General features: G+C 43.2%; 1 protein-coding gene across 1 annotated transcript in view; it reads left to right on the top strand.

Annotated features, from left to right (window-relative positions):
* Positions 1–18530, top strand: part of LOC137347073 (adhesion G protein-coupled receptor B2-like) — a 1240702-nt gene that overhangs the window by 1074470 nt on the left and 147702 nt on the right. Inside the window, exons 20-21 of the mRNA XM_068011112.1 lie at positions 5853–6003; positions 13149–13218. Of these exons, the coding sequence (XP_067867213.1) occupies positions 5853–6003; positions 13149–13218 (221 nt within the window). The remainder of the gene's footprint in view (positions 1–5852; positions 6004–13148; positions 13219–18530) is intronic.

Genomic DNA, 18530 nt, shown 5'->3' with positions numbered 1-18530 from the left:
CAAGCAACCAAAAGCTCGGGGTCACGCTTGCGAACTGAGTGGAGGTGTTCTGCAAAGCGGTCACCCAATCTGTGTTTGGTGTCCCCCATGTAGAGGAGACCACATTGTGAGCAGCGTATACAGTATACTAAATTGAAAGAAGTACAACTAAATCACTGCTTCATCTGGACGGAGTGTTTGGGACCTTGGATGATGAGGAGAGAGGAGGTAAAAGGGCAGGTATTGCACTCCTGCGATTGCATGGGAAGGTGCTGTGGGATGGGAACGAGGTGTTGGGGTAATGGAGGAGTGGACCAGGGTGTCGCGGAGGGAATGATCCCTATGGAATGCTGACAGGGGAGGGGAGGGGAAGATGTGTTTGGTGGTGGCATCACACTGGAGGTGGCGGAAATGGTGGAGGATGATCTTATAGATGTGGAGGCTGGTGGGGTGGAAGGTGAGGACAAGGAAAACCCTGTCGTGTTTCTGGGAGGGAGGGAAAGGGGTGAGGGAAGAAATGCAGGAAATGGGTCGGACATGGTTGAGGGCCCTGTCAACCACAGTGGGGGGAATCCTAGGTTTAGGAAAAAGGAAGACATATCGGAAGCGCTGATGCGGAAGGTTGGATCACCAGAACAGATGCGTCGGAAGTGGAGAAACTGGGAGAATGGAATGGAGTCCTTGCAGGAGGCAGGGTGTGAGTAAGTGTAGTCAAGGTAGCCGTGGGAGTTGGTGGGCTTATAATGAATATTAGTGGACAGCATATCCCCAGAGATGGAGACAGAGAAGATGAGGAAGGGAACGGAAGTGTCGTAGATGGACCATGTAAAGGTGAGAGAAGGGTGGAAATTGGAAGCACAATTGATGAAGTTTTCCAGTTTGGGGTGAAAGCAGAAAATGGCACTGATGCAGTCATCAATGTACTAGAAAAAGAGTTGGGGGAGGGGACCTGACTAGGACTGGAACAAGGAACGTTTGACATATCCCACAAAAAGACAGGCATAACCAGGACCCATGCGGGTACCCATAGCAGCACCTTTTATTTGAAGGAAGTGGGTGTTTTCCAAGAGCATGACCCCGAGCTTCTGGTTGCTTGCCATTTCAACACACCCCCTGCTCTTGTGCCCACATTTCTGTCCTTGGCCTGCTGCAGTGTTGCAGTGAACATCAACTCAAGCGCATGGAGCAGCACCTGATCTTTCAATTAGGCACTCTACAGCCTCGTGGACTCAACCTTCAGTTCAACAATTTCAGAGCATGACTGGCCTTTTTTAATATTTTTCGTTTTTTTATTGTTTTGTTTTATTTTTTAACTATGTGACTTTTTTATGTGGACAGAGTTGCTCATTACTCTGCCATTAACACTCTCTGTGGACTAATACTTTGTTTTCCATCAGAAGCATTAACACGCTCTTCGCCTTTGTCCCATGACAGCTTTGTTATTTAATCTCTCCTGTCCTCTGCCCTATCACACACCTTCCCTTTTGTTCTCTTCCCCACCAAACACCACCCCCGCCCCTTCACTTGCTTAAAACCTCATTCTTTTCTAACCTTTGTCAGTTCTGATGAAAGGTCACAAAGAACAAAAAACAAAGAAAATTACAGCACAGGAACAGGCCCTTCGGCCCTCCAAGCCTGCGCCGATCCAGATCCTCTATCTAAACATGTCGCCTATCTTCTAAGGGTCTGTATCTCTTTGCTTCCTGCCCATTCATGTATCTGTCCAGATACATCTTAAAAGACGCTATCGTGCCCGCGTCTACCACCTCCGCTGAAACGATAACTCTGCTTCTCTCTCCACAGATGCTGCCTGACTTGCTGAGTATTTTCAGCACTTTCTGTTTTTATTATTATTGAAAAATATGGATAGATAAATACAAACTAAATATGTAGCTATTATAATTGGATTATATTATATTTAATATGAAGGAAAACTGATCTTAACTTTATTTCAACGTGATACTGGGCACTGCAAGCTGTCCACCTGTCCTGTGAAATTCAGCTTGTAACTGGAGAGGGCAACCCTGATGGAGTCATTCAAATGCTTGTTGGTCAGTCGGGTTTGAAATTTCAATTTGATAAAGTTCATGGCAGAAAAGGCAGACTCACAAAGATATGTGGAACCAAACAATGAAGCCACTTACATTGCTGCTGTGCGGATATTGCTGTACCCCCCCGCATCCAAAAGACTCCAGAAATCAGCTGCAGGGTGCATTGATTTCAGTTGAACGTCATTTGGAAACTCCATTTCCAAATTGGCACAATGCAGGTTAAACGGTGAGCTCACTTGTTCAGAAATGTTACTTACATCCACTTCCATAAAGATATTTGAAGTAATCATCACACACAGCTCCAGCTGCTTAAAGTCACAAAATCTGTCGTTGAGTTCTTGGCTAAGCCTGGTCAAGAGATCACTGTACTTGCTGGCAGCCAGAAGCTCACAGCAGCTTCATTTTCTACACAGATGGAAAGTGCTGCATTCTCCTTTTCTGCAATTGTTACACCCAAAAATCCAGTTTCGATTTGAAAGTTTCTGATATTTGGCTGGTACTTTCATTCCTTGACTCCATAAAAGCTTTAATTTCTGACACAGGGGAAAGAAATTGATGTAGCATTTTCCTCTGCTAAGCCACCGCATTTCAGCGCACAGCGAAAGATCACCATACCCGGATGATAGTTCGCCAAGAAGTAACTTGAACTGATGGTGTTGTAAGGCCCTTGCACAAATCAAATTGCTTATTTTCACACCAGGAGTCATAACGTGATCAAATCCCATTACTTTGTTGCAAATTGCCTGTTGATGAATGATACAGTGGTAGTTCAGGAAACGAGAGAAAATGGGGTCTGCTTTGCAACTTACAATGAAACCAACATAATGCCCAGTCATCTAAGAGGCTCCATTGGTTGTTATTGACACTAGCTTCTCGATTGGCACGTTCATTTTACAAAATAATTCTTAACCTCATTGTAGATGTCAACTCCTCTGGTAGTGGCTTTCAAAGGCAACAGTGCCAAGAATTCCCCTTTAACGGTGAAATCTTCAAACACCATTCGAACGAACGCAGCCAGCTGGGCAGTGTCTCTGGAGTCATCCGATTAATCACACTGAATGGAGAACCACTGACATGTACTTAAATTCCTCGCTAACTGTTCCGAAATGTCGGCAGATAATGCTGATACCCATCTTGCCATGGTGTTTGCCCCTAACTGTATGTCGGATATGGCAGATATAAGTTTTGGCTTGTTTTTGAAATCTTTGAATAATGATTCAGCCATTAACAGTCATCGCGCCCTTTACCATTGCACTGTCTGAAAATGTGGCCTTGTTTTTGGCAACGTGAAACGATGCCTCTGTTGCTGCGTTCGCTTTCTTCACTGGTTTAGTTAGAAACGATTGCTGTCTCTGCAATGCTGCCTTTAGTTCTCTTTTTTTGTGCGGGGACTGCTTCCTGCAGGAAAATCTTTCTCAGCATCCTTGTGTACCATTGCAAAGTGCCTCTGCACATTGCTCTTTTTTCCGACTGCAACTCCCATACCGCAAATTAGACAGAAACACTTATCTTAAATGCATGTAAACACAAATTTGTTCTCCCGCTCTTGGTGAAAATAGTATGCCTTATGTCATTTTTTGGATGGGCCTGCCTCAGCATCCAGAATTCAAGTCACCCTCCTCGCCACTCCCTGGCCGCTCCCTCGCCACTCCCTCGCCTCTTGTTCTTTTCCCTCCTCATTGCTCTCGCGCTGCTCCCTCACCACTTGCTCTTCCCTCCCCGCTGCTCTCTCAATGCTCCCTTACTGCTCCCTTGCTACTTGCCCGTTTCCCTCCTCACTGCTCCCTCACCACTCCCTCGCTGCTTGTTCTTTTCTCTCCTCACTGCTTTCAATGCTCCCTTGCTGTTCCATCGCTGCTTGCTCTTTTCCCACCTCGTAGCTCCCTCGCCACTCCCTCGCTGCTTGCTTGTTTCCCTCCTCGCTGCTACCTCGCCACTTGTTCTTTTCTCTCCTTGCTGCTCTCAACGCTGCCTTGCTGCTCTATCGCTACTTGCTCCTTTCCCGCCTTGCAGCTCCCACGCCATGCCTTCGCTGCTTGCACGTTTCCCTCCTCACTACTCCCTCACCACTCCATCGCTGCTTGCTCTTTTCCCGCACCACAGCTCCCTCTCCACTCCCTCGCTACTTGCTCGCTTCCCTCCTCGCTGCTCCCTCACTGTTCTCTCACCACTCCCTCGCTGCTCCCTCACCACTTGCTCTTTTCCCTCCTCGCTGCACTCTAACTGCTCACTCACTACTCCCTTGCCGCTTGCTCCTTTACCTCCTGGCAGCTGCCTCATCACGCCGCTTGACCTCGCCACTTCCCCGCTGTACTTGCCATTGGACTCGCTGTTCACCTCGCCATTTTGCTGCTGTGCTAGCCACACGACTTGCCGCTTTTCCACTTAACTTCGCCATTGGACTCGCTGCGCCGTGACATCACCGCATGGTGACATCAGGATGCACATGCGCAGATTAATGATGGAAAATGTGAATGATGCAGGCGATCCGACTGCGTTGCGAGCTACCCAAAATATTGTTGTGAGTTCATGATCGATGTGTTGGTGATCCCTGTCCTAGATCAAGAAGCAAGGGTTGAGCTACTCAGTATGGCAATAAATTATTTCCTACTTGCTCTGAAATGTAATTTCATGTAAATAACTTGAAGGTTTGTGTAACACAGTGCTCACTTTAGATCAGAGGATACATTGCTTTGTTTGGGTTAGAGCATTGTACCATGTAATGCATTATGATTGTGTTGCTAAGGTGCACCAGTGTGTACAGCTTACTGTCCCTTTAAGGCATATGGTATAATTGCTGTGCCTCTCCGGCTCAATTAAAGGGTAATTTTCAAGATATTAAGGAAAATAGAAAAGGTAGATTGGGGGAAACTATTTCCACTAGCTGAGGAATCTAGAATAGAGGGTATAGTCAAAAAGATTAGAGCCAGAATTTTCAGGAGTGAAATGAGAAAACACGTTTTCACAGAAGGGGTGGTAGAAGTTTTGAACTCTCTTCCACAAAAGGCAATTAATGCTAAGTCAATTATAGATTCTTGGCAGCCAAAGATATTAAGCAATATGGGCAAAGATGGTCACAGATCAACCATGAGCTCATTGAATGGCGGAACAGGCTGAAGGAGCTAAATGGCTTCCTCCTGTTCCTTTGTAATTGTTCTTGGGCAGATTATCAGACCAAATAGAGCTCGGAACAAAAGCAAAATACTGCTAAATTGAAAAAAATTAACTTCTGTCGGCAGAGAAGCTTCTTTGAATTATAGAAATGACTGGCTTATGTTTTATAACACGGAAATTTGTATGTATGACAGTATAACTCCGACAGTATGACAGACACATCTCAAATCTTTAATTTAGTCCAAAGAAACCACAGAAGAGGGATTGCTCTGGTCGCTGCATATAGCAGCTTGTTAACTGAGTTAAAGATTGCAGTTCAGTATTGGTACTGAAATCGCAAACTTGCTCAAAAAAGATTCTGCTAATGGTATCGACCAGAGAAGGTTGTCATGAACTAATTTTTGTTGAAATATGCATAACATTCAAAGTAATTCTTTCCTCATTTGGTATAATGTGGCACATGTAAATGACTAAATGTTCTGCAGTAGATGGGAGTAACCCAAAATTAAACCTGCAGTGCACCAAGGTTAATTATAATTATCAACCAGATTAACTCATGTTAGCACTTTGATAAAGTATGAAAAAGATTAATCTTGGTTATTTCTGCCTGTTTTGTACAGAACTCCCTGGGGAGTAGAGTTGGTTTCATAAGGCATTTCTCACTCTGCTTAAAATGTTCTTTAAAATGCTTTTCCTGTTTTTCTCCAGGGTGTATGTATGATGACAGCAGCTTTTCTGCATTTCTTTTTCCTCTCATCCTTCTGTTGGGTGTTGACAGAAGCCTGGCAGTCTTATCTTGCTGTGCTGGGAAAAATTAGGACCAGGCTGATAAGGAAACGCTTTCTCTGCCTTGGCTGGGGTATGTGACTGTCTTTATAATTAGAATGCATATCATGTGGGATTGGCAAAGCAAGTGTTCTAAACACAAAGCAAATAGTCCAGATCTGACCAAATACACTGACTGTTTTTTACTACTAATTACATTATCAAAATCATTCAGTGCAGCAAATTTTGTTTCCCTTGGCCCTTGGAGAGGTTCTATTATACTCAGTAATGGAACTCATGCTGCAATAAGAAGAACCACTAATGAGGCAATTATTTGCCAGTCAATATGAGATTCAACACTGCCAATGTTTTTATAATCAATTTGTTTTCTTCTTGGTTTTCATCCTGTCATACTGATATGCAAGTAAATACTGAACCATAAAAGTTTACATCACACAAAAAGGTCATTTGTCGAATCACGTCACTGTTTGCTAGAGCAACCCAAAACTAAACATTGGCTTGCTCTCTCCCCGTAGCCTTGTATTTTCTTCTGGTTCAATTGTTTATCTATTTTTTTTCTTAACAAATTCACTGGTCTCTGCCTCAACCATTCCCTATGGCAAAGGATTCTAATTCTAACAACTGTAATTTCTCCTAACCTCTCTTCACTTTCTTAATGACACTTCTAAGTTAATGATCCTTCTTCCAAATCAGAGAAAATAACCTTTCTATGTTCAATATATCAGAACCCTTCAGAATTTAAAAATCTCCATTCACTCTCCTCTTAACCTTCTTTGCCCCAGTAGGATTCGTGCCAGTATCTGAAATGTCTCCAGTACCATACAGATTATACTTTGCTATATGCCGTCAGTGATTTTAATGTCTTATCAGCTAAAATAACAGGCTCAAAAAGAAGATAAAACATTGATTGAACCGTTTAAATATCTAGTGGCATTTTAATTATATGTTATAGGTGTGTCCAAATTGGACAACCTTTTAGCACAACAAAAAGAAACTGAACATCAATATTTTTTGATATCATTACCATCCCTGGTCTGCCTAAGGAAGATTCTGGGGCAATTCTCCCTTCTCCAAACCGTTCTGCATTCTGCTTCACTCTTCAGTTCTCTATACAATCTCCCATTCTTCAGGTGGTCCAGAACTAACTTTCCTGGTGAATTCTGGCAGGCTCCCAGTGGGTTCATGCGGGGTTGGGGCCCTCCTTGATGGGCACTCCATGGCCCACGGTAGGGCTCCCCTGGCAACAATGGCCGCCCCGTGGCAATAGCGCTGCTGGTGCACCACAACCCCCCTCCAAACCCCCACCCCAATTGCTGGGACCTGCCTGCCTGACCCCAGCTTTCCCCAACCAAATTAGCCTCTCTTCAAGGGCTCCGCCATTGAGGCACCCTCTCCCTTGTGATGCATCCTCAGCAATGTCCACCAGTAGTAGTGCTGCTGCTGAGCTAGCAGCCCTCTGATTGGGCGAGCAGCTGCCTGTTAATTGGCCACAGCTGGCAGAATGCCACCCCAGGATCCCACTGCCCACCGAAGCAGGGTCAGCTTTCGCTTTTGCCGCTGGCAGCGGAACTTCCAGGTAAGCCAGAAAATTGAGCCCGGAGTTTCACGTCGATGACTTTTCATCAGAACAGAAAGCTTCCCTCTGTACAAATTCTGAATCACCCGTTGAATGTTTAACCATTTTCTATTTTTATTTCAGATTTCCAGTATCTGCTGTAGTTGTTTCTGTAATAAATTCTTTAAGCTGCTCTCATGTTGTATGCTGAAGAATCTGACACGTAATCGCAGAAATATTACCCTAGATCATTTCACTGTAACCTTGTGGAAGCTCAGCTTCTTGGGTCTGGGAGTAAACAAAAATAGCTCAGCTCATGTCAGGGGTAAATTCATTAAGTCAGCAGTTTCCTGGAATGAGATGTGATCAGTATTGCTGCACCATTTCAGTGACTGATGCCAAACTGCAGCCATCAATGACTTCCAACACTCAGCACTGGTTGAGGATGCTGATCAGAAGATTGTTGCCTGTTGCATGACCACCTTCCCAATACTGCTATTCTGACATTCTGGCTGAATTTTACCAGCCTCCGACGTCGAGGGTCATGGCGCTGGGGCCCAAAAATACTTCCGGGAGAGGCCTGCCACAGGCTTTGACGGCAGGAAGGCCCTGCCCCATTTTACCAGCGGCAGCGAGGCCTCGTGGCGGCCCGCCCGGCGACGGAAACCTATTTTAAATATTTAAATAAATGTTAATGACTAAATAATAACCTACCTTTTCACAACATCGGTCCCACGCTGATATTCCAGCCAGTTGCCGGAAGTCCTGTGCCTTTGGATCTCCGTTCAGAGATCTGAGGTGGAGCACTGGTGGGGAGCGGGGAGGAGTGAAGTTTTCAGCGTGGGGGGGGATAAGGGAAAAGTCTTCCTATTGGCTGAGGGGATGGTGGGAAGGGGGTTGAGGGTTAAAGGTAATGAAGTTCGGGGGGGGGATAGCTCAACATCAGAATAAATGTTTTTTTGGGGGGATTGGGCAAGTTATATATTGAGTACTCATTTGGGGGTCGGGGGGGGAGAAGGATCCAAAGTGATATTACAATTTTATTTTAATTTTTCGGACATCAGGACCTTTAAAAATTTAAATTTCACTGAAGGTCTTGAAGCCCTTTAAAAATGGCACCAGACGCCGTTGCCGGGACAGAGCGCCCGCGCCCCCTCTATGTCATCAGGGGTGTTCTTTCCGATCCCTATATGTTATTGAGCCACCGTGTGAAATATCGCGGCGGCTCTGCGGAGTGAAACCAGTGGGAGCGGGCTGCCAGCTTGGTGGTGAGCTAGTAAAATTCAGCCCTCTGTGTTTCAAATCCAGATTTTAGCTGTCCTTTGTTTTATCATGCTCTTCATACAGTACGGCAATATGGCTTTGTCAGGTATCATCAATTGATTTTAACTTCAGTGCAATTTAAATTGCGTTCAAGTATTAAAATTAAGTGAGATTAGTTTAAGCAATTAAAAATAATTCCATCTGTTGTATCAGAATAGAAAACTGGACCAGATTAACAGCCAAATTCCTGCCATGTACGTATTTCAGTACCCAGTGAAGTTCTTCATTGCGACCTGAGCACAGTTTCTGTCAGTTTATTCAAAAAAGAGCAGTTCAGATATTACCATAAATGACTAAGGACACATGTGTGGCACTGCCGTTTACTGCAGGATTTATGCTTCAATGCAGCGCTCAGTAGAAAAGGGAAAAATTGGCAGTGAGTTCCAACTCTGCATCTTTGTCACTAGAACTTTCATTTCTCAATTTCTTGTACTCAGCATAAAATTTCATGTTTGCTATTCCGTTGGCTGAAAACATACAGGGGTTATTTTGGGGAAACTTTGAAAAAGGCAGTAAGTGGATGCTGTTCGAATAAGCCATGCCTGTTTAAAAGTTTGCTTTTAGTCTGCACTTTTTGGGCTAATTGGTGATTGCCATGATTTAACTTGCCTAGGAGTGCTAAACTGGAGACCTACACGTTTAGCACTCAAGTCCTGATTCGGCGCAATTTTTATGGACCAGTATATGTAGCCTTCATACACGCACCTCCACTGAACGTGTGGAGTGTGGTGGCTTACACACAATGGACACACAGCCTGTGTCCAGATGCAGCAAAAACTGGACAACATCCAGGCTTTGGCTGATAAGTGGCATGTAACATTCACGCCACACAAGTGCCAGGCAATGAGCATCTCAAATAAGAGAGAGTCTAACGATCTCCCCTTGATGTTCAATGGCAATACCATCGCTAAATCCCCCACTATCAACAACCTGGGGGTTACCGTTGACCAGAAACTGAACTGGACCAGCCACATAAATGCTGTGGCTACAAGAGCAGGTCAGAGGCTAGGAATTCTGCAACAAATAACTCACATCCTGTCTCCCCAAAGCCGGCCCACCATCTACAAGGTACAAGTCAGGAGTGTGATGGAATACTCTCCACTTGCCTGGATGGGTGCAACTCCAACAATACTCAAGAAGCTCGACACCATCCAGGACAAAGCAGCCCGCTCGATTGGCACCCCATCCAAGCCTTCAGCATTCATTCCCTCCACCATTGATACACAGTGGCAGCACAGTGTGTACCATCTACAAGATGCACTGCAGCAACTCACAAGGCTCCTTCGACAGCACGTTCCAAACTCGCAACCTCTACCACCTAGAGGGACAAACATATGTTTAATTCTTTCGAATACAATGTAAGTCTGTGTGGGTCTTTTCCAGGTGTGTCGGAATTTCTGTCTATGTGCTGCCGGTACCAAATCATATGCATTTAGAATTGCAGTTTGAGTTTGTTCATAATCAGAGGAACTTTCTTCTGATTACAGGAAGAAAGCTTCACGAGCCCTACCCACTCGCCTTGTTAGAGGAGAGTCCAAAATTCTTTTGGCCAGCTTAGCCCGATAGCTGTTTTCTCAAATGAGATGAAATATGACTCAACCTCCTCCGCATTAAATTTTGGCACTAGTCTTCAGTGTCTCAGCAAATCAAAGCCTTGCTCTGTATTGTGGATAAGGTTTGAGTGGTTGGCAGCATTTTTATTTTGAGTTTGCGGTCTCTGTAATTCAAACTTCTGCTGCTTCCTCTTTTTGCAACTTTCTTTCCCCTTTTTCCTTCTGAAACTGCATCTCTTCCCTTTTCAACTGAAAGTCTCTTTCCCCTTTTTCCTTTTGAAGCTGAGACTGTATTTCTTCCTTTTTCACCTGTAACTGGGTTCTAGCTAGAATTATTTTCTCAGATTCTGATTCGAGGCTTTCTTCTTCTAGTTCAGGGGTAAGTTTAAAGTGATTGTTTAGACTTTTCATTAGTTCAGGTTTTTGTTTTGCTTTTTGTCTGAAAGTGATTCCCACATTTGTAGCTAAGCCTTTTAAATCTTCAATACTTAATTTGTTTAACTTATCATGAGATATCTCTCTCTAATCTACGAACTCCTTAGCATTAAATGTGGCCATCTCTTCTGTTTCTAGCACTGTAGAGAAAAAAAACACAGAAGAATATAGGAAAACATGTTTGTTTATTTTTCCACAATTTTAGAGGTCAATTTTCCTCCCATTTTCCAAATCTCTCGTTTGTCTGGTGGTTCAGTTCGTGACTCGAGCCCCCAATTTGTTAGGTCCACTGGATGTGACGTGGGTGGTTCCCACTGTTCAGCTTCCCACCTGATTGCAGCAAGTGTATTTGTATGAGAGTTTAGCCCCTTGGTGTTTTTTTTTCAAATAAACAGACAGCGACAGGTTTTCTTGTAGGTTGTAAAAAAAAATTGTTTATTGATCAATACACCTTTTCCCGAAATTGTTGCAATCGCATCCACTAACGCTTTCGCTTGCACATGCATGCACACAAGAGACAGATAGAGAAAGGAAAATGAAAGATGGCTTTGGGGAGGTGGGGGAAGGTTACGATAAACTTTTTGAATTTTCTTGGAAATCATGTTCTCGATGTATGTAGGCCTGAGATGAGTGTAGATTTCTCTCTTGATTGAAGATTCAGTTGAAGACGGTGGGTTACCTCGAGCCCTCACTGCTATGTAATGTAGATGTAGGTTTCTGCAGCAGGGGATGTGTTTTCTGGCTTGGCTGGAACACAAGCTGTTAGCATATTGCTTCTTGCTCTCTCTCTCTCTCTGCCTATCTTTTTTTAAGGTAAAACTGTTATCTCTCAGCTCCTGTTTGGAGATGCCCTGGTCTCTTTTCTATGGTGATTGCACAATGGCCCAGGATGTGGCTACTTCACAGCTTCTTTGCTTCTGAAGAAGACATTTAATTCTGGAATTTTAGGATAGGTGTACAATGGGTTCAGTTGACATCTCTTAGCTTTGAAGATTTGTCCTTTGCCTTTGTCAGATAGTTTGAATATACAACAAGCCAATCCCATTTTCTTCGGTGGCCAATTTGGATCATTGTTCACTTTTTAAATAAAGGTTAATTTTTTTAAAAACAAAGTCCGTTTTTCATAACTCTTCAGAGTTAGTCCATGGTTGTTGCATCAGCACACTTCCAGTGTGTGTGGCAATGATAACAGCATAGGTGCTAGTTTGCTGAAGCCACATATTTACATGTTTACTCCATTTCTAATCTTTCAGCCTTCATCTCTGTTCTACCAGCTTAGTTTAATTTTGAGTGCTTTCTACTATCTCTTACAGTAGTAACTTAGCAACTTCCCTGTATCTTGGTATGGGCCATCTCTTGCTCTGGGTGATTATCTTCATTTGTTTCATTACTAAACTGTCTTTGCTTATACATTCACTAAAATTGCTACAACAAATGCAAAACGCTGGAATACTTTGATCAATTTAAACCATTTTAAGATATTCTAGCATTAATTGTGTCACTAGTTAAGAAATCTGATGGTATCAGTGTCTTGCCTTATGTATTAGTCATCATTCCATTTTCCAAAGGGTTTGATGTGCCTTCATCTCCCAATGGGATTGGACATGTTTCACACATCAGTGGAATCATACACAGCAGCTTCGCCCAGTGGGATTGGGTATGTCTTACTGGCCCAATGAGATTGGATGTAACTTACTTATTCAATGGAATTGGATGATATAAGATGTGTGCAAAATGAGATCTTTCCTATTTAATGCGGTTTCTTTTTGCTAATTATATATTGGTATGACAGTACAGCAAATTTCTGGCCAAGGATATGACAGGTCAGTTATGGAGGTTTAATTTGTTTTAATTGGAAAGTTGTAAAATCCGTTCTGTCAAAATAAAAAGCATCTTGTTTCTTTCCTGGGACTGAGGCTGTAAAATTGAACATCAGTAGTGTGTGTTAAAACCTGGCTACCCGACCTGAACCCGACTAGACCCGACTATATGTGTTGGGTTCGGGTCGGGTTGAAATTACAAGTCCGCATTCAGGCTCGGGTCGGGTCGGGCTGGGCACTGCTTCCAAGAAGTCAAGGGATCAGGCTTACCCATGATTCCCCACAGCTCCAGCTGCAGGTATAGCCTGCTGCTGGAATAGATGAAGGAGACTCGTGTCAGGTCGGGTCGGGTGCGAGAAAAAATTAAAGGGCTCAGGCTCGGGTCGGGTTCAGACTGGCTGTGGTCGAACTGGGTCCTGGTTGGGTTTTAATTTTATACCCGAGCCAAGCTTTAGTGTGTGTTCATACAGGATACGATAATGTGAAGCACAAGACATGGCTTTCACAAATGTTTTCTGTTTTTACTCCTCAGGTTTACCTGCACTGATTGTGGCCATTTCCGTGGGATTTACAAAAGCTAAAGGATATGGAACTGCAAATTAGTGAGTATGTGTAGAAAAGTGTTCCTTGCAAAAGTTGCGGTGTTGCAACTGCACCATCCAGGACTCAATGCTACATTATTTATTCCAACACATGGCTGAGGCCTCTGCCTTCCACCTAAGTTAAGCCTGTACATAAATCCTGCTGTGCTTCTTCTGAGACATTGAGTGCTGTGGTCAGCCAGTTCACAATCACAAAATCTGATAGTGATTAGTTTTATGAATAAAATTATGACAATTACAAGGGAAGCAAAGCAACGACTTATGTTCAAAATATTTTCAGTCTGACACCAGAGCTTCTCCTGAGGTGCTGAATTTGGCATTTTCCAACTAGGGTCGTTTTACCCGTTTACTCACACAGGTTGTTCCCATGGTTACTGGAAGCTAAGCTATTTAAGAAACAGCACATACAGCCTAAGAAGCCAACAGCCTACAGCTTTTAACTTACTTTCAATCGCTCTTTAGTATTTTCCACCTTGTAGTTTTCATCTTTTCGATGGCTACATGGACTTTGGTGGCATACAAATGCATTCTCACCAAATATTCCACTGTAACATCAGAGGTGTAAATGACATCACTGTATTTATTTATTATTTATTTAGAGATACAGCACTGAAACAGGCCCTTCAGCCCACCGAGTCTGTACCGACCAACAACCACCCATTTATACTAAGCCCACAGTAATCCCATATTCCCTACCACTTACCTACACTAGGGGCAATTTACAATGGCCAATTTACCTATCACCTGCAAGTCTTTGGCTGTGGGAGGAAACCGGAGCATCCGGCGAAAACCCACACAGTGACAGGGAGAACTTATAAACTCCGCACAGGCGGTACCCAGAATTGAACCTAGGTCCTTGGAGCTGTGAGGCTGCGGTGCTAACCACTGCGCCACTGTGCCGCCCAGGAAATTTAAAGGAAGCAATGCATATAAGGCGTTAAATAATACAGGAAGTTGTCTTTGTTTCCATTTAAGTCAACAAGTTAATCCTGTGTCCATTACATGGACTTTCAGCAGCACTCTTCAGAACACAGGCATATTGAGTGACCTTGTATACGCTCACAAACAAACCCAGCTGTGTGAGGCTGCCACCTGATTTTCCCAAAATGTTTCTTAATGATGATGTGCACAAAATCCCAAATAAAGATAACTAGCAAGATGGAAAATAAATGTTTCACTGCTCAATATACAGTATTGTAGTCATTGGAATCAAGAGTGGGATGCAGGAATAGGGAGGTTCTTTCCACCTGGACCCATTTTAAAAGTTAAGTCTCCCAATCAGAATTCCTAACGGTGAAGTTCTCTGATCCAGTGCCTGTTTTAAAGAGTGTGCCTCACCAATCCCTTTGAGAGAGACTTTTCTCCCCAACAGAACTCCTTTTAAGGATGGTGTTTTCCCATTGTAAGCGTCCAGTGATGCAGTCCTCCCATTGGAACCTCCTTTATCAAGGCTGTTTTGCCATTGGAACCCCCTTTAAAGAGTGTGTCTTACCATAAGAATAGATGAAAATGCTCTGTGCGCAGACCTTTTTGTAAAGAGGCAGCCTCCCATGACCGTTCCTAGGTTTCAGTAAAATCTCTTAATTATAAAGGAGTCTTTCCATCTTATCCAAGAGCCAGCTGCCAGCATAGAAAGGACACTGCTCTGACGTTTTTGTCCAGTTCACTTTGCATCATTATTGTGTAGCATAGTGCACTTTTACTAAAATACCTTCAGCAGGACATTTCTTGTCAGAGCAAAATAACCTGATTTACTGATAATATCATCAGTGGAGGAATAACAGCATGTGGACATCAATTAGCGCACAGACTTGAAACGACACAATCACTGAAGCATCCCTGGGTTAATGATAGTGTATCTACTGTTGCTGATTACCAGAGATCGAAAGGAAAACAAAAGGGTATTAATAAGTTAACACATTTCTTTGTCACTTTTTTTTAAAAGATCAATGGTGGGGAATCTCCTTCTTTAAAGTGTAGAAAATCTTTTACATTTTAGAAAGTAAACAATCTTGCTCAGTTTTGTTGAATTGCAATCAGATATCCTTGCTGGCCATTAATCATTGCCAAACCTTGTTAAACAAGATCTCTGACCTAAATTACAAAGAGAGACTTTATCAATGCGCATAAATAAAGCACCCTAATTATATGTAGTTTCAAAGGTCAAAATTTTAAATAGAAACCTTAAATGTTATTGCTAGTTTCAGGCTTCTTCACTGTTCACAACCTGCTGTTCACTAGCATCATCTAAGGGACAAGAAAAAAGACTGAAAGAGACTAAGGCTGAGATTGCTTCTTTTTAAGGTACCTTCTACTTGTTCCCTTTCTTGGGTCTCCCAGAGCTGAATGGGAGCCTGATTCTGAAGCATTCACCAAGGCTGCTGTAAAATCAGTTTCTAGCAGATATATAAGAGGTGCATGGAGTGATGCTCCCTCGTTCTTGGGCAATGCCTGGATTCTGCTTACAACTTCCTTCTGATACCATAGCTGATACGAAGTAATCTCAGCTACACACTCACTATAACTACTCCATGTTGTTGCATATCGAGGCTCCAATGCAGCATGTTACTATGTTGACAATATCAAGCTTATCATTTAATAAACTTACGATCAGCTTCCATACAAACACCAATGAGATCCTTAGTTCTGCCTTTGTCACCTGAAGGTTTGACTTCTTCAGCGTTCTTCTGGCCAGTCTTTCCAGCTACAGCCTATACAAACGTTCAGAACTTCAAGGCCCCTCCTCTTTCCCACAATGCATCTGCTTACTGACCTCCATTAGTTGCAACTCTACAAGAAGGTCACCTTCAAAATTATTGCCTTTATCTTCAAACCACTTCATGACCTTACAGTCTTCTTCAGATCTACGTCCCAGTACAAACGCTGTGCCCTTTCAACTCCTACCAATTGTGCTCCTCCTTTCCTACAAGCAATGGAAATGCCTTCAGCCGCCCAAACCCCTGCATTTTGGAAAACCCAAAAAGGCTGTGGATGCTAGGTTAATTGAAATTTTCAAGTATGAGGTTGACAGATTTTTATGAAGCAACAGTATCAAGGGCAACAGCGGGTAAATAGTGTTGAAGTACCGATCAGCCATAATATAATTGAATGGTGGAATAGATTTGAGGAGTCAAATAGCCTCCTTCTGTGCCAGATTCTTTTTCTTTTTCTATATTGGTGGGGGGAGGGGGGGCGACTGAAATGGAATGGTAGTGATAGGGGACAGTAATAGTCAAGGGGATAGATGCTGTTCTCTGCAGCCACAAGCAGGTATTCCAAAGGTTGCATTGCCTGCCCGGTGGCAGAGTTAAAGACATCTCTTTGCAGCTGGAGATGAACATAGAGTGGGAGGGGAGGAACAATTGTCATGGTCTAAGTAGGAACCAATGATATAGGTAGAACTAGGGATGATGCTCTGCTGATCGAGTTAGGGTCCAAATTAAAATGCATAACCTCAAAGGTAATCGTCTCTGGATTGTTACCTGAGCCACATGCTAATTGGCAAAGGGTCAAGCAGACTAGATAATTAAGCTCATGGCTCAAAGAGTGGTGTGGGAAGAACGAAATTTGATTCATGGGGCACTGGCACCAGTACTGGGAAAAGAAGGAGCCATTCTGTTGGGATGGACTGCACTTAAACCGGGCTGGGATCAGTGTCTTGGCAAATCGTATAACCGGGGCTGTGGCTAGGGCTTTAAACTAAGAGTTGGGGAGGGGTCAGGTGAAGGGAGAATTAGAAATTTAAAGAGAAAAGTCAAGGCGATAGAGCAATTTGGGTAAAGATAAGCAGAGTGGGACAGGAAGGGACAGAGAGTTTAATGGTAATAATGCATCAATGAATATGGTCCATGCAAAGAATAGTTGTAAAAAAAATCAATTAAATACTCTTTATCTGAATACATGAAGCATTCATAATAAGATAGATGAACTAGCACATAAGCAAAGGTTTAGATCTAATCGCCATTACAGAGACATGGTTACAAGGTGAGCAGGGTTGGGAAATAAATATTCCAGGGTACACAACATTGCGAAAAGACAACAAGAATGGAAAAGGAGGAGTAGCCTTGATAGTAAAGGATGACACAAGGACAGCAGTGAGAAAGGATCTTGGCTCAGAAGATCAACAAGTAGAGTCGGTATGGGTGTAGATTAAGAATAACAAGGGTCAGAAAATGCTGGTGGGTGTACTTAATAGGCCCCCTAACAGTATTTACACTGTTGGACAAAGCATTAAGCAAGAAATAATTGGAGCTTGCAACAAAGGCAATTTAGTAATTGTGGGGGGCTTTCATCTTCGTATAGACTGGATAAATCAATTTGACAAAGGTAGTCTGGAAGATGAGTTTGTAGAATGTTTTATGGAACAATACACGTGGAACCAACTAAGGATAGAGCTATTTTAGATCTAGTATTGTGCAATGAGGCAGGTTTAATAGTAATCTCATAGTAAAAGATCCTCTGGGAAAAAGTGATCATAATATAATTGAATTCCATGTTAAGTTTGAGAGTGACATACTCCAATCCAAACAAGAATCTTAAATTTAAACAAAGCCAATTGCATAGGTATGAGGGAAGGCCTGACTAAGGTTGATTGGATAAATAGACTACAAGATATGATGGTAAATATAATGTGGGAAACATTTAAAGAAACAATTCAAAATGTTCAACAAAAATACAGAGTTGTCAGGATTTTGTGTCCACAGGAAAAGTGACCCCATACCCCTCGTGTGAGGCACGTAACCCATAGTCGTACTTAGGCTTACAGGAGACACCCAATCCCTTCTGCTGGGAAAAGGCATGACCTTGTTTCAGGACTGGTAACCGTGGGGATTGTCCCTAGTTTATCTGTGGAAGGGGTCGACCTGCTGCTGGGTAATGATCTGGCAGAGGCGAGGTGGTAGTTTCCCCAGTGGGTTTAAAGGGATCAAAAGAGGTCAAAGAGACAGAGCAGTTACAGGAGAAGGTCCCAGGCATTTCCCTGACTGTGTGGTGGCCTGATCCATGGCTAAACAAGCTGTGTCAGAGGAGGCTGAACTGGCACTGAAGACAGATGACCCTGCTGTCTAGTTATCTGAAGCCTTCTTTGGGAAGTTAGAGGACTCAAGTGAAGTGTTAAACAGCTCTTCCTTGGTCAAGGCGGAGCAAGCCAACCCAGTGTTAAAAGAGTTAGCACAGACTGCCCAAACTGAATCTGAAGTAGAGGGAGTCCCAGAGTGCTACTATTTAAATTTTGAGGTGCTGATGAGGAAGTGGAGACCTCCTCACAAACCTGCGGACGAAAAATGGGCAGTGGTTCACCAGATAGCCAAGAT

The sequence above is a fragment of the Heterodontus francisci genome, chromosome 31, assembly GCF_036365525.1.
Source record: "Heterodontus francisci isolate sHetFra1 chromosome 31, sHetFra1.hap1, whole genome shotgun sequence".
In the NCBI taxonomy this organism is placed as follows: domain Eukaryota; kingdom Metazoa; phylum Chordata; class Chondrichthyes; order Heterodontiformes; family Heterodontidae; genus Heterodontus; species Heterodontus francisci.
The sequence above is the reverse complement of the archived record's forward strand: the minus strand, read 5'-3'. Positions and strand labels throughout refer to the sequence as shown.